The following is a 22,420-nucleotide window of genomic DNA, read 5'->3' on the forward strand; positions in this document are numbered from 1 at the left end:
TTTGTGTTTTTGAAGCTCCCTGCTGGTGCAAGGAAGCAAAAGCAGCTCTGCAGTTTGCTTATAAATTCAGCCAATGCTGGAATCACTGTATTAGCAGCTCCAAAATACCTACACCTAAAATAAGGTGTAATTATAGCCATTTCTTTTATAATTTTTTCTATTTTGCATCTCTTGCTGTCTCAGAAGGAACTGGTTACTCAGCAGGACAATGCAAAATTTATGTTTTCCAATTTAGGCACTAAACAGAGATGTGCCCATTTATAGATTCCCATGATCATGGGTTGAAAAAAACCCATGCTTCAAACCATTTCGCTTGCAAGGTCCACCGCTTGCCTCCCTCAGACCACAACCATGCAATTTGCACACTCTCAAGCCGGTTTTGTTGGCTGTGACCAGGCCACCGCAGGCGTACGCTGGGTCAGAACAATGTGACATGGAGTTTGACCCTGCACCACAGCCGTCACACGCCAAAACCACCCAGGACAAACAGCTGTTCAAGCAGCCAGGAGCAAGATCGTGGCACACACCGGTAGCAAGTCTTCCCAAAAGCAAAAGTTTGTACAAAGAGGGCCATCTCCTCATTAGAATAACTTTGGACAAATAAGGTAAGGAAATCCACTAATTTAAAATATATAGGAATTTAAATGTATAAGAAACAAAAAACAGGGAATATCCTTTATAGAGCACTGCATCAAGGCCAGTTTTCAAAATCAAAAAATCTGAAGCCATGAAGGATTTTTCAAACATTTAATCAAGCATTCTGTACAATTCAACAGAGAATAATAGTTATGATCTATGATTGTACAAAATGAATGAGATACATTCAAGTTATTAAAAAAAAGAATCAGATTGTACCATTTAAAAGGGCTTAAGCAATCAGAAGAAGCAGCCACAGTAGATCTAATTTGACTGGTTGGCTGATTTGTCACGAAAAATATGCTTATTCAAATACTGTGATTGCAGCTAGCCACAGCAATTAACCACTCTACTGTACGTCACATTGATGTAAGGTAAGTGCACAATTTCATTCCTATCCTACTCTAGATCAAAGATCAAAACATTCTGACTGACATGTTTACATGACATATTTCTGGTCCAATTGACACTTTATTCCAATTATTTGCATCTATATAAACACACCTAATGTGAAGCAGTTACTCAGCACTCAGTCAAATTGTAATCTGAAAACATTTTCTACATCTATTGGTTTAAGAATATGCAATGTCCAAAGTTTTCTTCAAATTTAAATACATTTTCTGACGGATTTAGCTATGGACGCTGGCTCAACTCTTCTCAAAGTTGACAAAATTCACTGTTCCATCAGAGGAAAGTGAACCCCACACCATGATGCTACCAATACCATGTTCACAGTAGGAAAAGTGTTCTTCTAGGAGTTTTCTTGAGACATCTATTTTTGTGACACTACCACAGCAGATTAACCAGACTACAACTTTTTAGGAAATTGCTTCAGTTCATACAGTGTGGCTATTAATCTAAGAAATGCCTCTGTGACCAGTATCCCTGTGTTTCAGTTTTGAACAAGAAAATCAATCGAAAATGATCTAAATGTTCTAATTATATCAAAAGAGGTTTCCACAAAATATGTCAACTGGTTATTGTTTGGTTTAAAGGATTATTTGCAAAATTTCATGTTAACTAACTAAAAAGTACACTATGAACCGACCAGAGCACAAACTGTTCAAAAACTCAACTTGTAACTAAAACAACCACTTAAAATAAAATAGGCCACTAAAATTTTCAATTGATGGACGGCCACATTTTAGCTCCGCTTCAAAGCTGCCGGAGGAGACCTGTAATAACCTCCAGCTGGATGTGGTTATGAGTGACTAACATGCAGCAGAAATCAATTAAAAATACATCCTCAAAACAGAGGTTTCCATTGAAACACGCTTGAGTTGCACGTGTTTTCCTACAGCTGTGCAGTGATGTAAAGAAAAATCTTTTTATGCATCTAGTTTCAGATTTGTGTTTAGCGAAACAACTGTAAAGAGAAAAAATAAAGAAAGGCATTATGCAGGAGAATAAGCGCACCTAAAAAAATGAGGAATGAAAAAAATATGATCCGAATCTAATAAGTATTTTCTAAACCAGATCCCAGCATTGCTTTGGAGATAATGACAGGCAGAAGAACAGGCATTTGTGATGGCAACTCACCTAATCGAATTAAGTACCCCACCCTTCAATTTAAAAGCTCTCTTAACTCTGCCTTTATGCTCCACAAGGTACCTATAATCATGCTCCTCTCTGGGAATCCAACAAAATGACACAGCTTCTGAGAAGGAGAAGGGTCCAGACAAAAAGAACAATTTATCTGTCATCAGTTCTCAATGAACAGAGACAAAAAGAAAACCAGCCAGCAGTCCATCATCTGCTATGAAGAGGGTGTTTAATCAAATAACACTGACTTTCAGAGTAAAAGGGCATATGTTACATTATTATCTGATGGGAAACATTCCCTTATTCATCCAAAATAATTCTTTGTCTCAATCTGTACTATTTCTGTTCAGAAACTGTTGTGTTTCTGTAGGGCTTCTATAAAGGTTTTAGGGTTAAAGGTCCAACTAACAGTGGGGAGTTTTTGAAAAACACAAAGATGTTTCAAGAAATGTCCCATAGCAGGAGCTGCAATACTGAGCACAGTGTCCATTTTTTACTAAGGAAAAAAAATGTTTTCATATCATGTAAACACTATATATCTGATTTATGAAGTATTTATTAAGAACTATCCAGGGCTGGGCCATTAATAGCATTTGCAATATAATCACAATTTACCAAAACGCAATTTTCAAATTGCACTCAATTTTAGTTACCTTACATTTAACAACAGTCAGGTAAATGAGGTTAATACATTTCTCCCTGCAGCCTTTTAGGTGGCAGTGATATGCTTGAAATTGTTTTGCCCAATGCACAGAATGGAAGAGACAGTTGCAAGCAGTACAGTACACAAGGTTTACACTAAAGTCCTGCAACAAGGTCATGGAAGAACTGAAACCCTCAAGTGAAAAATCTACATATTTCTGCTTAGTTTAAAGGGGAATCGTAATAAAAATTGCAATTGCAATATTGTTTGAGATTAATGACAATTTAGATTTTTCACAAAATCCTTCACCCTAGGTGATAGTATCTGGATTCATCTTGAGGTGTAGGTGTAAGCTATTTAAACCCTGCAGTATCAATGTTGAAGACGTTTACTTTGAATTAAAAAAAGTAAATCCTAAATCACTGTAAAGTTTAGGGCTGAAACAATAAATCGGATTAATCATGATTAAACGATCATTAAAATAATAGTCAACTAATTCAGTAATCAATTTGCTGCTGAAGGTTCTCAGTCATCCAGTCAAACTCATTCCAAAAAAATAAATTAAAAACAATTCACTGGGGGGTTTCTTCCAAGTTGGAAACAAAACCCAGTGGATTGTTTTTAATTTTCTTTTTTTTGCAGTCAGTAATCAATTAATCATTAACTTGAGTGTAGAGACAGAGCAACCAACTTAGAGCAGTAATTAATAAAAAAAAATTATTTATCATTAATTAATTATATTTTAAAAAATATATATACGATGTCGCTGCTCTGAAGTTTTATTTTCACCTGGCTTCATTTCATGTTTCATAAAACATCTTCTTCAAGGAACTTTTTGCTATCCCATTATTAATCAATTAATTGAAACAGTTGCCAATCAACAGTTTAATTGATTTGAAAAAGAATCGTTAATTGCAGCCCTAGGACTTTTGTAATGTCGTGTCAATGGACTCAAGAAAGAAAGACATCATATCAGCTGACCACACTCACTTACATAAATAAGCACTGATGCCCTCAAACCATTGAACATGTCTCTTTTGCAGTATTAGGAATAAACAACTAAAGCAACTGAAAAATTTCCACTAACAACAGATCAATATACTGTATAGTCCCTCTGCCACTGCCTCTCACAAGTTTGGAGCCATGGTGGCTGAAGGCCTTTATCTGTGAAAAATATCTCTACCAATCACCTGAACCAATGGGAAAATTCAACCGCAATAGCTGCTGGTTTTGGCACAAATATTGCAGAAATAAAATATATCAGATGTAAACGTAAAAAAAGCATAACTATAAATAGCACCCTATAGATTCACGCCTTACAGTTTACATTGAAAAAAGGAGGACTTTGGTGTGAGTTACACTCCAAGCTTCAGTATCTAAGACCACCAAAAAAAAAAGAAAGCGAGAGTCCATCTACTTGGCCAAATAAACAAAAATCACATGATGCAGAATCACAGTTTTGTGATTTAATTTTGGGAGCAAAATATATTACATTAAAAAATGGTGACAAAGTTATCCTATTACAAGTATTGTGGTGGACACTGAACTATGGTTTAGAAGACTCTTTCTGTTTTAGCTCACTGAAAAGCCCTTAAACGTACAGGAAAATAAGCATAGAGATCATGTAAACTGTTTTATAAAGATAGGGTGTCTTTTAAGAAAAGTCAATGCCGTCTATAAAATCTACAGCAGTCTGCTTTGACCCAGTAGTTCCTGCCAACATCCAAACCTTATCCGCTTTGGAAACAGATGAATCGATGACTTGTCGCGGTTAAGAAGCAGCCCGTACAAGGCATGGAAAGAGCTCTTAAACTTAACACAGTGACCATGGTCAGCTAATGGAGTTTAAATGTGTCCAGATTAAAGTCAAAATACACAATCCCAGTCTTCTACTCCAGATGTAGCCATAGCCAGTCAAGCAAAGGCTCTGCTTTCATTCTATATCCACATGTAGTCTCTTTTATCACAGTGTCCCCATGTCCTTATTTGGACAAAACCTCTATTTGACTTCAGATGTTGAAAGCATCCTTTTCATCTACAATTAACAATTGTCTCATGACCATACAAATACATTCACTGTCATAAAACCATAACATCGAGAACATTTCCTTCTAGTGCAACTGTTGTCCGTCATTATAATTAGGTAACTAATTATAAACCAACAGCAGCCAAGATCTGCCATAGCTCATTTAATTTTTTTTATAAGTAACAGCATCTCACCAATATTGAGAACACAGTTGATAATTCAATATGTTTCTTTGAACTAAGCTCATAGTTAAATTCAATATTTCTTTCAATATAGAGGTAGGAGAAATATAAAAGAATTAGCTGTTGACTAAAATCAGCTGATTTCTGTTGGATTAGGCCTGACTTGGATCTGGTTGGTTGGCAACTAAAAATATTTTTCTGATCAGTTAATTCTCCATACATAAATGCTGTGAGGTCCTGCAGACAATACTCTTCAATTTTGGTGTTGTTACTGAGTGAGGAAGACTTAAACCTAGAAGTTGGGAGTTTAAAATGAAAGACGTACAAAAATCTAGGAAGGTATTTAAAAGGAAGCCATGTTCTCTGCCATGTCTTTACATGTCAGTGGTTCATTCAGGCTGCAGGACAGCAACATAGAGCAAGACTAAAAAGCCTGAGCGAGTAAAAGTTTACACATTGAACTCTGGAGGAATTTGGTCTTCTCAGAGGTATGTTGAATATTTACATTGTAAAGGGAATACAGCCAAAACTGTGGTTCTGGTAAAATTAGCCTCATACTAATCAATAAGGTACAACATTCTTCTGACATTTTAATATTTAAAGTCCATAAATGTTTGTCATAGTAGCAACGTAAGAGATGCTTATGCTCTGAATGTAAACAATGAACACAGATGGCAGGTATGTTAGAAGATATTCTCTTTAGAAAAAAAGTGAAGTGAATGAATCACAAGGTTTGTTTTACAGAAAAAAAAACAGAAATTACCAGAAAAGTTTTATCTATCTTTCTCGAATTACCAGCTTATCATTTTATTGGAAAATAAGAAAGTATGAGAAACCTTCATAGTTTCACATATCCTGGTGATTTTATACATTGCTCTCTGTAATATTTTCTAGTTTCCAGAGTGAACCTGGATGGAGTTTTCATGTGGATGCTTGGAGGATAGAGTACTAAACAAAACTTCCCCACCCCCACCTTTTTCTGCTAACTCCAGGTAAGACTGCTCCTATACTTTCCTGTTGCTTACCAAAAAGACAAATTATTATTATACAGAATATTTACCAATCACATTCCTGTTATCAGTTTAATTTTCTTGTTTTTTCTTTTAAACTACAGTGGTAAGCTACAAGTAGTAAACAACCGGCCAATTTTAAGTTTACAACTTTAGGAGATGGCAAGAGTGTGACAGTTTCAGCAAGGGATGCACAAGAAAATGACTAATCATGAACGAACCCTAATTTATCTAATTTGTCTAATATTCGCTTGATTAGCTTTGAATGACTTGCAGGTTAATACTGAACAAATCTGATTTTTAGAGCAGTGTTTGCTCAAATGCTTAATTGCTGTGAATATTTATGCAAATACGCACTTTAAACCTCAAAATCAAGAGGTCAGACTTTAAAGAAAGGCAACATAGATCCTGTCCTCCAAAAAATTCAAAATGACATACTTCACAAATGTCCTCTGACAGACAGAGAATATATATTTTCACCTAAAAATGATTCAAAGAGAAAAAGGGAAATATGAAATGCAGAAATAATCAAAGGCAAACATTAACACTTCAACACCCTTTTCTACAGAGCATTTTCTCAGAGACTCTTTCATTCACATATTTCTGTCACCGGCCGTCGACCTGGCAGCGGAAGCACTCCTGACCACATCCCAAGCAGCAGGTATGGGGCCCAATCCCACCTTGTTAAACTGAGATGTTTACCAACTTAACAAGAAAGGTCCCTCGAGAAACCAACACCTCTGGAAGTAGAAGCCAAAAAAAACTTCCCAAGCCCCTTCACATTCAAGAGGCAGGTTCACCTCAAGTACACAGAAACTGCTTATACCACACGATTCTGTGTACATTACCTATTTGCAAGTATGCCACACATTTGACACCATTTTCACATGAAAGATTTAAAAAAAAAAGACGGAACTGTATATCAACTTTGCCAGCATAGCTTTAATTCATCACATTAACTTAAATATCCTGTTGATTTCCAAATTTTTACTTTCATCATATTATATGCTGCATATCTTGCTCTATTTTGCAGTTTTTAGTGCTGTGTAGAAAATATGAATCCATGATATTGGAATCCGCAGACCAGGCACAGAAGAAAACCAGAATTTAGTAACAGCCATAAAAAGCTTGATCTCTGCTTTTGCTGCCAATACTTGGCCTCTAACAACAGATTAAGGTCTTAGAGGAATATGATGATCCATGACATGGATCTTTGCAATATAGAAAAAGCTTTACAAAACAATTGTGTGAGCATTACGTCACTAAAGTCGAATTGATTACAAAGGTTATCATATATAAATGGAAAAATAAGCATTAAAGCCTTTTAACATTAGAAAACTCGGTTGTGTCACTTGCATACTTCAAATATAAGACCAAGAAATATGCAAGGAAAGCATTTCTTTGAAAGCTTGACTTCTTTAAGCTGCTATTAGAGTGTTTGGCAAACACTGGCAGAATGAGGTCCAATGAGATCATAAAATGACACAGATTACATTAAAACTACCTGCTGACAAAATAATAGTTTATTATTTGGGATAATAAATCTCCTTCTGCCAATCTGACCTTATTGTAACACTTTTATTCAGTCTGTAAGTGAACAGAAGCTCAAGTGCTGGGTTCCTAATCCTTTATCTGGCTCAGAGCCAAGACTGTGGTGGATCCCGTTCCTCTAAGCATTCATCTTCCCTCACTTTTCACAAAGGCGCACACACACATACTTAAACCCACCCACCCACTCACTCTCACACACACACAGCCGCTGTAACAGCTCTCAGTGACTCCAGACGGCACAATTTTATTTGACAGCAGGAGGGGTGCAGAGCCAGTGCACGATGACCTTTTTCATGAGGGGGGGATTAACATTCTTCATTTTCGGACTGCCCTCTATCCTTCTCCTCCATCAGCCCTTCCTGAAGTGAGGGCTGACTCTCAGGCACATGCTTGACCTAGGGCTGAGGACATGGAGTAATTAGTAGCCATAAAGAGGACCCTGCCTCTCTTGGAAACCAGCACAGCCAAAAGTAAGAAAGCCACATGAGAGACTTCCCCCTCCTGGAGTGTTTCACAGACGGGGGGGTGGTGGTGGTGGAGGAGCACTTTTTTGTATAATTTCACCTGATTTTGTTATAAAACCTGATGCCAACTGTTGTAAAGTTCGAGCCTTGCTGTGAGTACAGCAGGCTACAATTAAGGTTCCTGCTTTAAATTGTTAAAGCCAGGCTATCTGACTGTAAAAAGAGGCGGAGGACATTTTGTTAGTTCTGTTTTAAAAGTTGAAGCAGCTTTATTTAGAAAAAAGGACAACATGCTAGAGCCTGGAGGTGTTGAATAGAAAATATGAAAAAAAAAAAAAAACCTTGACATCAGACACACTTAAGATCATTCAGGTCTTGGAGAATTTAATACAACCAGACGAGGAAATCATACAACAGGGACTGCAATTATGCTAATGAACACACAGGTAATCTAAATCCAGTATGAATGACAATCACAAGCATGTAAGAAGGAATAATGTGAGGTCAAAAACCCTAAATTATGTTCAAGCCATCTCAGAATATGATCATTCAAGATCAGAACTAGAAGGAAGGGTGTACTGTAGCTTTAAACAATCCAAATGCAAATGTTGAAACCTGGCTTTTAAAAAACATTTATTTGTAATCATCTTTATAAAAGTCAAAGCAGGGAATTCAATTTTACCTTTCTTTTTGAAACTTGCATCATCCTGTCTAATCTGATTGAAATTAAATAAACCACAGTGACATACATTTATTGTCACCTGCTTATCTTTCCTTACAACCTACAAAAAACTTCTACCGATGATTAACAATGTTAAGAAAAAGAAAAAAGTTGGAGCAATTTCAAAACTACCAAAGGGACATTTAATATGATAGGAGCACTTTGGGATCCCTGCTGAGCTATTAGAGAGGACAGGTTTATCAGTGCTACAGTGTGCTCTGTGTGGAACTGCCACCTGTATAATTTCAACCCTAAGTAAAAATGCAGGCATGATGCTAAACCTTAACCTGGTGCACCAGCCGCTTCATAGCTAAGATAAATTATCCCTCCTAGTCTGTATGTGAATTATGTCTAGCCATGTACCTACAACAAACAAAGCACCATTCCCATACCAAAGAATACCATATCTAGCTCAGGACCTTTGCAAATTGTCTTTGTATTGCTTCATTGAGTGTGTCCAAAAATGAGGTTAGGCATTAAACCTCCAAATTACCCCAAGGCTTGGCTATGTTCATGGTAACGGTGAACTCTTCAAAGTCTTGAGTCCCGTTTAAAAAATGTAGAAACGGCCATTTGTCAGTCTGTCTAGTTCTATCATAATGAAGGATCTTAGGTGGGGGATAGGAGGAAACATATGGCCTTATAGGCCTTAAAGCTAAACTTAACTTCTTGGAACCTAGACCAGTTTCCGGGCTTGGACCAGTATAAGCAGAAAATGCACAGACTTCTGTGTGCATGATTCCTTCTGTCTGGACTTGCCGAGACATTCACACAGAGTTCTGCACTGGGAAACGGCTCCTGTCAGGATAAAACACACTTCAGTAACAACCTCAGTAAACCTCAGTTACTGACCTCATTAACTTCATGCATCCTGTCAAGCTGAATAACATACTTGAGGTGTTTTTTCCTTGAATTTAAGGCTGAAGCTGATGATGTAGCACAGACACCTTACAGTAAAACTCTTCAGACTGTGATAACGTAAAGGAAACATCTTAGTACTGACATGATGCCTCTGGCAGCACAGCTGTGGTAAAATATGCCAGGGAAGAAAAAAAACAGAAAAAAATTTGATTCAGTTTCCAACTTTGCCACAATTAATTGACTTAGAACAATAATATTTCTAATAGAGGACACAATTATTTTATAAGACAGGCCAACTCTATTTCATTGTAAGGGGAGTTTTACCATATAGTATTAGTCATCCAATGTAATCTTTGACCTATTCCTATCTAAATGCAACACAACTGTGGTTTTATAATAAGTTTAATTTAGCTTAGTGTCAAACATGCATTGACAAAGTCTGCAGCAACTTCCCAACTCACTATCAGTCTAGACTTGAATTATCAGTTTTTTAAGACACTTCAGTAAACTGACTGCTGCTCAGAGCTATACACTGAAAAAAAACAGCAGGTTGCAAGAGTCAGTGGAAGTATTCAGTCATGTGAGATCGACCTGCTTGTGCCCCAAAATTCCATGATGTTCCTCGTAATGCTCAACACATTCTGCAGAAAGGGTACCAGAACTTTCAAGCTTTTTACAAGGAAATAACTAAGAAAAGTGAAAAAGGATTCTACTGACAAGAGCGTTACTGGTGTACTCTGAGGCTCAGTGCACTGAATGGCCTCTTATTGCTTTAACAGTGGGAATACCAGATGGTTTACTTCACTGTCTCCATGCTGCAGCACACAGCAGAGAGCAGATAAATCACTGTCTGCCTCCCTCTGAAACTGAGATGGAAAAACTGACTCAAGATTCCATGGTACACCTCAGAATGCTCTTTTTACTGCAAAAAAAGTAGAGGCATAGTCATTTTGAGGTGCATATGTGATTACTGTTATCTCTGCCTCGGTATCTGTGGTTCTCTCATCCCATTTCCGCCTTTTCTTCTCCCAGTTTCATCAACCTTTGTTTGTTTTTTTTCATATCCACCCTCAAATGTATTTTATGCAGCCTGTTTTTAATCATTATCTTGCTAAGATTTCTGTTTCTAACTCCAGATAGGGGTTCTATGGCTGGAACTTCAGAAAATCATGGCCAAAATAGCCTACTGTACGTAACTATCATTCAACACATAATGCACTAAAAAGAAAGAATACAAATACAAAAATACATCTACATATAACTAATCCTAATACAGAAAAGCCAATTTTAAAACTAATTTAGTATTAAAAACTTAAGCAGAGCATGCACTGTACGAATTTTTGTCCTTTTCGGGCCGATTCTCCAGTCGTGCAAGAATTTTCCATTGGGCCGACTTTCAACCTAATCGTGCGTTGTGCGTCGTGTAGTGTACAGGGGGTAATGAGGGGCGATCATTGTCTCACATGATCACCTCCCGATCAGGAATCGTAAGGTTGGGAGAAAATCAAGAATGTTTGTAATTCAGTCGGCCATCGTAAGTTCAGGCCGTGCGGCGTGAGAACATGTATTGTGAGTTGTGAACTACTAAACCCTGCAGTTTTGTCCTACAGTTTGACTTGTGCTACGATTGAAAATATTGCACATTGTATGCATGGCTTTAGTCTTTATAAAAAAGGGGAGTTTATAGTGATTTAACTCTAGCTGTGAGTTAGCCTGAAATCCTCTGTAAAAAAGACGGGTGTCGTTCGATATATGTACAGAATGCCATTTATTCCATCCCAAGTTAAGTAGACCTCATCACATTTGTCTAAAGTCTAAATTTCTTTTCTTATGACAACACTGAATATATAATTCCTTAACACATAGTACAGTAGCATACATCTTGTTGATCAGCTTACAATAGCTATTCCTTCAAAATAACTCAACAACCAGCCTATAATGTCTTAATCACTAGTAACAAATGTAAGTAGAGCGGTAAGGGGAAATGTCCACATTCGGCTCAATTAGCTATTTCGCCTTCTTGTTGTGAGTCATTAGTGTTGCCAGGTCTCAGGTGTGAATAGAGAGTAGTTGTGTTACGTTTGGTGTTATCAGTCTCACACTTTCTTAATCTTGTCATCAGAAGTTCAACATTGGCCTGCTTGGCAACGAACTTAAAGGATCTGACTACAGAATTGATGTTCTACACAAAGTCAAGCTCTGCAATAGGAACATTTCTAATTAGCTGAACTGAGCTGAAACAAGGTAGTTGAGACTGTACAGAGGTCTACACAACATGTTCCAGTCAGAATCAACTCACCATGGTTGACGAAAGGAGTTCAGTGCACATACTCTGCTTAAAGAGACCGTTATATTGCTAAAGACATTGAAGTGGTATGGTTCAGCCTGTCAGTGCTCACACCATAAGCTGGAAATTATATTAAATGACTTGTATAGCTTTCATCCTGAACATGGATCAATGATATTGACTACAGGAACCACACATTTCCTGTGGGGTAGAGGCACGATGCAATCTTTGTAGGTTTAAGTCAGGCATGGTTGAGGGAGTATCAAGGTTTGGAGCTTCATGAGTGTGTTGTCCTGTAGGGAGGTAGAGCTCATCAAGGAGACTATCAATACATACATATATGGTATATACTGAAACAGAGAATTTTACGTTTTCTTCTGAAAATGGGATGAAGAGCAATATTTCAACACAACAATCAGAAACACTTATCCAAGGCAACATGGAAGAGCTGGTTGGAAGAGTCTATTCGGCTGTGACCCCATCCTGGAAAGAAATATCAGCTGTGCTGCTGCCATCAACACCTTTGTTTATAGATGTTGGAGATTGGCCTGTTTTTCAGTGTGGTCCTGTTTCTCTGACTCTAACTAACTGGATGTGCTCTCTTCATCCTCTGACATGGGAGCTGGCTCGGAGCTCGTCTGCCTGGATGTGTGTTTTAATAGACGGGCTGCCTTTTACAATTGCCTTTTATATCTCTGCTTCTTTCTGTGCGTATGCTTCTGTTTTTTTGAATCCCAGTCGGCCTCGACAGATGGCCGCTCACACTGAGCCTTGTTCTGCTGGAGGTTTCTTCCTGTTAAAAGGGAGTTTTTCCTTTCCACTGTCGCTACAAGCATGCCTAGTGTGAGGTGATGCAATCAACTCGCTTTCCTTAGATACAACACTTATAATAAAATTGACTGTATGATCTGGTGAACTGCAAAGTGCCTTGAGATGAAAGGTGTTGTGAATTGGCGCTATATAAATAAGCTGAATTGAGTTGAATGTGATGGATGGATGGATGGATGGATGGATGGATGGATGGATGGATGGATGGATGGATGGATGGATGGATGGATGGATGGATGGATGGATTCCCATGTTAAAGATGAATTATAAATTGATATGGACGTTTTTAGTAAGAATTTTTCTTTTGAGGAAAGTAGTTTGTAGAATAAAGAAAACATTAAAGGTAATAAGGTCAATAAGAGGGTTTAAAAAAGGGGAGAATGGAAGGAAAAATCTAATATTTGCTTTAAAGAGTGAATGAGTTCTCTAATCGGTACAAACACTTAAATCTAAAACTGAGCAAAATAACTGAAGATGTCATGAGGTGCCAAATAACACACCCTAATTGGAGTGACAGCCAAGTCAAGCATAAATCTCTTTCTAACTGACACGTTAACTAGTGTTTCACTTGAGCAACATCAACCCTATAAAAGAACAGAAGTTAATGTGCAAATAAGATCCTGCTTCTATGCCTGCATCATGCAATAAATCAACTGAATCAGCTACCCACTTGCTGTTCCAAAAGCAGTTAATTACTTTAAGGAAAAGTCCACAATGAGAAAAATAAGTGGAAGTCAGTCAATCAAGCATTACTCTCAATTCATTTCATTTCTGTCCAATCCTTACCAGTTTTCAACATCTTCCCCTCAGGACAGTAGTTAATATAATACTATGGGTCTTAGAAGGATGGTTTGGAAAACAACTAGTAGAAAAAAAATGCAAGTATCACAGAGAAGTCCAAAGGGAAAAAAAAAAAGGATGCAGGATGTATGGGACCTTTAGCATAGATGTATGGGACCATAGCAATTTTTTTCAGGTAACAACGGAAAATAACATTTAATAATTTATTTAATGCACTTTCGTTAGGTCCACATTGTGATTTTTATTGGTCTGAACAATATTCTGATCTTAATTTGTTTTAGCGACCTTTGTAATCAGCTACAGCTCAAACTGTATGACGAAACTGCAGGGTTTAAAAGCTCACAGCTGATGATGTATCTTTTTAGACTGTACATTGCTCTGATACATGCTAACGGCTCACACTGTGTGTCAGAAAACCACAAGTGGGACTCGGCGCCATATGATGGCGCTGGTCGGACTTGTCAGTCCAAAGGAAGAACAAGAATTCCCTTGTTTGCACATACGCAGTGTGTGAGGCTCTTTTTAATCGGCTCGTAGACGTTCATAACTCTGCTTCAACAGCAGGACATACAGTATAGGTCACTAATATATCAAAAATAAACCCTCAATGCTCTTGTACCTAATCTTCATGCAACAAGCCCTTGCTAAGCCCTCAAAGCAGGCCTCAAGGACAGTGTATGAACATTGGATGCAAGGTTTGAAGGACTTAAGGACCGAGCCAGCATAATGGCCGAATTAAATAAAAAAATTAAAAATGTTGCCAGTTGGCAGTAATGAAGAGCTTTGTCAACTTCAATGGAAAGTTGCACACAGCAAGTTCCACACAGCAAATAAGCAGGTAGAAACAGCTTCCAACCCAGGTAAAGGTATAGAAAGGTGTATTCTAGTCCTTCAGGTTCCACAAACAAGATATTTTTAGAGGTTCTTTACACTAAGCAACCTAAACAATAGAATTATCCTTCCATGGCTTAAGGCCGAGATATACACGCGTGTTGGGTTGTCACTCCGGTCTGTGTGCGCCGGCGCAAGCCCATAGAAACACTGCACACGTTTATAATTGAAGCGGATGTGCAGTACTCACAAACAACCACAGAGGGGTAGTGATCAACATAAAAAGCGAAATGCAGAAAAAAATTAGAAGAAACGGTTGACATCCCACTTCCAAAATGTCCGAGCACAGTATTGTTTATTTAAGAATAGTAGGTGTGTTTATAGCAGCTACACAGAAATATAAGGTGGAATGAAACGATAGCTTTACCGAAGTGACGATAGGGAAAACCAGCCTGCCTGTGAAGACCATGCTGAACTTTTCGCTTATTATACTGAATGTGATGGATACAGCAACTAAAATCCTTGCTTGGTCAATAAACTCAGCACTGTATGCTGTTCTCAGTCACAAAATTAACAGTAACAACTGCATTTAAACACACTGTTCCACTTGAAACTTCTACACCATTTGATTTCAGTACAGGCAAACTTGTTCATGGAGAACAACTTTATATCCTCCTACTTGGAATAAGGCTGGAGTTTGCAGTTGGGGCTCAGCATTATTGCATCACTTTTGACTCACCTACCCTCGCACCCTGTTAAATGCAGCAGATATAAAAAAAAAAGCTTAAAACCTTATCTGTGACATCCTCTTGTAAATCAAAAATAATGTTGTTTTATTAAAACTTCATGTAATTTTTACAGTTCCGAGCGCCTTTTATTTAGTTGGAGTCCTGGCAAAATTGCTACCTTTTAGATTTTTCAGGACCCTAATTTGGTCAAAATGGGGTTACGGTCACCTTTAGTCATATCTTAGCAACCCTCCCTTGTGGCATGGCATGGGTTTTCCAATGACATGGTGTAGCAGGTTGTATACCTACCATGACAGCCTACTGTAAATTCCCATGTTATTCCCATGGGAAGCAAAATGTCTTCAAACTGGGAAAACAAAGTCCAGTGGTTTGGTTTTACACTTTTTTTTTTACTTTTTGGGCATGTCATATACTATAATACAGAACTTCTGACATTCTGAAACCTGTTTGCTTCATGGTATTTCTTTTTTTTTTTTTACTACTTTTTTATCTGTATCTACAACTTTTTTTTTTGTTTTGTTTAGTTTTTTTCAGTTTACATGAGTTTATTCCTGAATTTCCTGCCTTTTCAACAGATGTTTCATCAGTACAATTAATCCACCTGTGCCCCACCTTATAGGAAAGTAAGTACTGTAGCTTGTGGGGTGTGCAGAAATTGTGTTTTATATTCCATACATAGGATTGACTGCTGTTAATATTCAATGTTTCTATCCTCCCTGAAATAAATCTCTTAAAGTCTGCTCAGACACATACTGATGTGTGTGGCAAAAGCTAAGCTCAGTCCCTTCTTGCAGCAACACCAAATAAATTAAGTTTCTAGTGAAAAAACAAAATTCTGCTTAATTGACAAATCCTGTCCCACTTTGTCCGTCCTTTCATTAAAACTTTCATCACCTTATAAATTTTAATTACAGTACATATGACTTAAGTAGACTTTCATGACTGACCAAAAACCATTGTTTCTTCTTATGGGGAAAAAAATGCTTACACTCAGTTTTTTGCTACCAAAGTTGTGGCTAAGCTCTGGCTGGAGAAGGGGGAATAGGGTTGGAAAGGATGAGTCATACATTTCTTTCCATGCTCAATAATTATAATACCATTACAGAGAAAAGCACTGTTTCACTGTGGAAGTGAATGCACAGCTTGTAAGTCTGGAGCAGATGTAGATCATCATTCTGCCATGCACAACATCCAGCAACAAAGCATAATAAGTCCCCCCAAAAAAAGTGAGGTTGCATCACAAAGTAACAAGGCCAACCTTGACATCAGACGCTTTCAAACCAGTACAGTCACTTTTCTTTTCATTTTGCATAAAGGCTACAGAACAAACTGCTTCTGTAATTAGCAATTTGGACTGATTTGTGATTTAAATAGAATCTCAATTTATGCATATAGTGAGATTCAGCAAATAGTCAAAAATTAAACACTCTGCAACACTTTGAAAAATAATCAGCCATTCATTAGTATAAATAAGCCTCAATGTTAATCTGAAACAGGATATGGCAAATGATGCATTGATTGAGTCACAAAAAATGTCCTTATCTCTGACTTTGGGCCTAAGACTTGTCCTGCATATTTTGGTTTATTTGCCATGTTGTTATCAGGGTTTCTAACTGTTTTACAGAATCCCTTTTCAACAAAGCCTGCATTTACAGACTTGAAGTGAAACATGCACTTCCAGGGTCACTGCTACTCCATGCAGTGCCAGATGCCTTCCTCTGCAGCAAGTCAATAGGCACACACAAGAAGCTGGTCTCTCTCATGGCCACTTATCTGATATTGTCGGACATGACCTCGATAAAGCTAATAGAACAAGGGTAAGAACCAGCAGCGCTAAAACCTATTCAAAGAACATGAAATAGATGAGAAAAGATAATTAAACTGAATAAAAGAGAACTTTCCCGACCAAGTTCTTCCTCAAACATTCAATAAGCTGCAGTTTTCCAAAAAAAACAGAAAAAAGAATATTGACACTTTTAATTGCTATCATAAACTAAGAGAGATGAATGACTAACATTTTATAAATGAAGATAAGCCTTGGTTGATAGCACCCCACAAGAGTACGAACTGTGGGCATTCCACAAAAAAATCTATTAGCTTTTTTGGGGTCTTTTTACTGTCTTTATGAAAAAACTGATGCTAAAGGGCATTGACCAATCCATAAAATGTCCTTTTGAGAGATATCCAGATAGAAAGCAATTCTAGATCAAACGCAGCTGTGGACCAGCTGTGGAAGACCTTTAGCCCTGCCATAAAGTTGACCCACAGAAACAAAGGGAACCTTTTAATGACCCGAGTTAAAAAATGGCTAAATAAAAGGCATATGTTGCTATTATACCCCTAAAACTCTCTACAAGTGTGTCAGTATTATTTGATTGGAAATTTTCTCTGAAACAAACACATAATGGCGTATTTTCTCTTGAAAGAAAATGTGTTTTTTTTTTCTTCATGGTTCCCCTGTTCCACCAAGAATGAGAGGAAAACATCTGGAAGACATTTCTTTGGCTTTTTGGAGGGCTTAGCAGACAGCAGAATGGAACTTATCGAATCCAGATGGGAAGGCGCTCAGAGAGAGACCAGGTCTTCTGTTTATCCCTTTTGAACTTACATTAGGATTAAACACGTTGGAGTTTATAGCATAACTCCTTTTTCCTGGATATATTATTTTAGGTTTTCGCTAAACAACTGCTTCTCAACTGCTGCCATATATTACCTTTTGGTTTGGATAAAGTACAGCCCTGTTTTCATTTGCCTAAGGTATTCAAAGAATGTTATTTTAGTATTTCTGATGACTGGGTTCTGGTCCTATGTGGATTTCCTGCTGTGGACAAAGATCGTTAAAAGACACATTTGGATAATCAGTTAAAACCAATTTACTGAAAATAAGTAAAATATAATTTTTATGCTATTCCATTTTGTCATTAAACTATTGAATGATTAAAGCAACTCCTATGACATGAAAAGAAAAAAATGACTGCTCACAGGCAATAAGATATAACTGTGAAACAATTAGGAAAGACTCAAAATGGAAACTATAATCTAGGCAGAGAATAGTTTAAAAAATACTTAAGCTTCTCTCTATTAAACCAAACTTACTCTTTATCTCAGTCTAACTTTCCGGAGTACTTACAGTATTTACACAAATAAAAAAAAAATGTATCTTCCTTTGGCAGTAAAAACATAATTACAACAATATGGATGGTATAAGTGTCACCTCTGAACTTTGACCTTTTCTCTTGTTCTTTACCTCAGGGACTTACAGGCCTGATGTTAATGTTACTTTTCACTTAGCCTTAATGGTTCCTAATTGACGGCAGAACATGGCCTCCCAAGTTAACCAGACTTTCACTTGGACTTTTGTTAGTATTAATAAAATTAAGCAAAAAACAAACCTTTCATGCACTTACTACTTTCAGATTAAAACATTTCCTTCTATGAACTGAGAATCACAACATGAGCATATATTTAACTATATCTGCCTTTTTTTGCTTGAAAGTCATTTGTTACAATGAATGGTTAGCAACTAGCCACGTAGCAAAAAGGCAACCCAAGAAGTTTATATTACCCGCAAAAATGGCTACCAAGCCAAATTGTTTTAGAGGAAAAGAAAAGTTTAATCTACACAACATGCATTTGTGGTTGGAACATCAAGTGAACATAAAGAAGCTTATGGAAGTCTGAATGCAGTTGAAAAGTTGTTTAGGTCGTTGTGGTGGAATGTAGGCCACATCAAACGGGCGAGTCCGATATTGACTGGTTAGCATCTTTCACCAGGTTAGATTTGGACAAGATGTACCCAAATGAGCAAAGCAGAGACACATTATTTCTAGGTTAAATAAATCACCATGAAAAGAAGATTTAAGACACCCAATAGTTGGACGTTAAACAAAGGACAAACTTATCCTTATTATTAAAGTTAGACGGCATTAAACTTTAAAAGAATATTATAGGTCTTTTTTGTTTCAATAAGATTCTTCAAGTAATACGTAATTCGAATTTTATTAGCTTTAAGAAGGTATCTTAAAGGCATATTTTTGAAAACACCCAGAGATACATACTAAGAAATAAATTGTTCCTCTAAAAAAGAATTTAATATTATCAAAAACATGTAAAAGTGACACAGGGGGAAGACAATTAGATCAATCTCTCTTTTGAGTCTAACTTAAGAACAAATCAAAAATCAAGCACCAAAAACGGTATACATATATATCTTATTCTGTGAATAATAAAATTTCCTCTAGTATAGCAAAGAGCCAATATTACAGGACTTGAATCTAACAACCATGTCCTCATAATGTCATTCTTTCCATGAGTAATCACTAATTAACCTAGCATTCATATTTTGGAGAGCATGGACAGGAAGGAAATGCTAGCTTCCCACAGAAAGGCCTTTGCAGCTGGGACTGAAGTCCCTCTTGCTGTGAAGCAACGCTGTTAACCAACAATCATTGCCACTTCAACTACAGTTTTTAATTAAAACTGACGTCTTATTCAAGCTTCGCATTAGGATCGGTATGATATACATATAACAAAAGCATGCTTTGTTTCACCATGTTTATCGCAGATGTCAACACTCTCAAGCAGCAGGACAACAATAGAGTTTAAGACTCATATAAAGCCCTAACGGTTTATCTGAGAAGATATTTTTAAACAAATGTACGAAAGGTTAGCCTCGGAGACTAAGTGGATTTTAAGCATGGGTGAGAAGAGGCATATCATTAAAGAAAATTTGGAAAAAGTGAATATCTCTTCGTTTGCCTTAAGGGTAAAAAAGAATCAAAAGATCCTTTTTTTTTACTCTTTTACAGCTTTTAAGATTACTAACCGTGTTCTGTTGAAAGCCAAATCAAAAGAGCAGAATGATTGAAAAACGTTCATCCTCTGATGAAGGGGGTAATTATTTTACACAGGTTTTTCCGTGTTCATGACATGTTATTACCACTCAATCATCAAGTATCACCCATTTGGCATATGTCAGCTCCATGTTTCAGGAAGTGTACCAGTGCCCTAAGGACCCCTTTCACAAGTCAATTCAGTAGATGGTTTTTAATCAAGCCTGCAGCACAATCATCCAGCTCCAGCCTCTGGTTCACAAAAGCCATCTAAATTCAAATATCATATTATGACCTTATTATGGGAGACCTGAGTTTTAAGATTTCACCGTAATTCACCAAATTCACAAGGCTGTCACCACTTTCAGTGTAAAACACAATGAAGAAGCCAGCTGTTCAGCTCAGATGCTTATGTTGGGACATTACAAGAGACCACCAGCAGTGCCAGGCCAACTTAGGATTCTAATTTTAAAAAATCTATTAAAGCTTATAGGCCAGAACCAAGCCCTAAATGTCTCCCTAGAATAAGAATGCATCAGATTCAGATTTCTGAATCACATTTGAATGAAAGGCTGTTTTTTGTACATGAATGCATATTGACAAAAAGAAACCCAGGGACTTCAGGACTCTGGAAACCATGTCCCCTGGTGTTGGAGACCTTCAAGTTGCTCCACCCTACCACTCCAGATGAGCTACGGCCCCTCCCTCTTGTGAAAGCTCTACTCATCCTCCCCATCTGTTTAGAGAAAAAAAAGAGCTGCAAACGCCTCCCTGATTTCTCTTGAAGTGTTCCACAAAAAAATATTCCTGCAAAAAAGTCCACACAGTAGTTCAAATATAAATCTTTGGGAAAGTCTCCTTTGATAAGTGTTTATAATTATAAATAAATAAATAAATACCTTTCTGCTATCCTGTAATTAATTAGCTCTAGATGGGAGAGAATAGTAAGAGGGAATTGCATAAAGTTTTAAAAGTAGTGACAACATGGTGACCACTAACAATTGGGATGACTCACAACAAAGTAAAAGCCATGATGGAATGTCAGGAGTTTTATTATTTATTTATTTATTATAGACATACTGTAAACAGAATGAGGTATATAAATAAAAACAAATAACAATTAATACTTATCATCTATAACTAAGTTATTTTTCATCTGTGTGTTTTATAATGTATGCATTATACATACTATGGGCTGGCAAATGTGTAAAAGGGGCCCCTGCCCCATTTAATTTCCCCTTAAAAGCGCTACTGAACCAGATAACAGAATGCACAGCAGCATTTCTAAAAATAAAAAATAAATAAACTAAAACTTTATGACAAAATCAGCTATTTCAATCTTTAATAGTGTCTAATCCTGCAAGCTGGGTAAGGAAAGACAGCAATAAAGGAGGAGGGGCGCTCATCAGTGACCCACTGAGGGGAAAAACTTTTTTCCAAAGCTGATCCACACTCATCCCAGGTCTGCTGCATCTTACCTGAATCTGCAAACGACGTGACAAAAAGCAGAATCACCGCTAAAGTAATCGGGGTGTCCCTTATTCTCCGTTTATCTTTCCATCTTATATGGGTATCCATGGCCGCCTGCGCCGTCCACTGCAAGTGGATTCACTTCTCAACTAGGAGCGACTTAATTAGACTTGCAACAACTTCTGGTCAGGACCAAAAAAAAGTAGAAGTCCAAAGGAGTCCAAGAGAAAGAGAGAAAAGGGGGAGGGGGGGTGTATTGGTGTGTCTCAAGCAGCCATAAGGGGTTTTAAAGTAGGGTTCCTCCAGCTGGTTGACGGGTGCGCTCCGTCTGTCTCCCCGCAGTGCGCCTCTCCTCTCTGCGCTTCTGAACTGTCCCGCACCGCTGCGCCTGCGAGGCTCTAGTGTGGCCCCCTTTGCTTCAGTCGCGTCACACAGAGTCCCTTCAAGTCAGAGGGGGGCAAAGCTGAAAGGGGGGGAAACAAAATCTACCAACCCTCCACCCGGGCTGTCACTCACGTCCCGGACAGCAGATCCGGACAAATCAGAGGAGTCCGCTTATTAAAGGCGGCCCTTTTTATTGGCCGAGGGAGGGAAGAAAAAAAAAAAAAAGGCTGAGGGGAAACTTTCACGCCTCCAACTTTTTACACTGTAGATTTTTTTTCTTTTCTTTTTTATTCTCTGAAGGAATGACTGAAGCGGGAAATCCAAAGCATTCTTAAACATCCTCAGGGGCCTCAGTGTCGCAAAAAGGTGGCCCTGGAGGTGGCTTCACTACAGGTCAGGGTCAAGGTCGACGCTCAGGGGTCCCCTTCATAAAGTGACAACAGGACTGCTTTCTAGTGCATCCCTGCACTCCAAAAGACCTCAGTTTCCTAAACAGGAAGAGTCTGCTCTGACATTTCCTATACAGAGTCCAGTCTAGTTATTCAGGTGAACAACCAGGCACTTATTCGAGTCCTCTATCTAAATGTCCATTCTCTAGATGT

General features: G+C 37.7%; 1 protein-coding gene across 1 annotated transcript in view; it reads right to left on the reverse strand.

The window, feature by feature from the left end:
- The window catches only part of LOC107090900 (collagen alpha-1(V) chain-like), a 101,021-nt gene extending 79,109 nt beyond the window's left edge, over positions 1-21,912 (reverse strand). Inside the window, exon 1 of the mRNA XM_015384526.1 lies at positions 21,443-21,912. Coding sequence (XP_015240012.1) covers positions 21,443-21,542 — 100 coding nt within the window. The 5' untranslated portion in view covers positions 21,543-21,912. The remainder of the gene's footprint in view (positions 1-21,442) is intronic.
- Between the last annotated feature and the right edge of the window lie 508 nt (positions 21,913-22,420).

The sequence above is a fragment of the Cyprinodon variegatus genome, unplaced genomic scaffold (genome assembly GCF_000732505.1).
Source record: "Cyprinodon variegatus isolate N-32 unplaced genomic scaffold, C_variegatus-1.0 Scaffold315, whole genome shotgun sequence".
Lineage (NCBI taxonomy): Eukaryota > Metazoa > Chordata > Actinopteri > Cyprinodontiformes > Cyprinodontidae > Cyprinodon > Cyprinodon variegatus.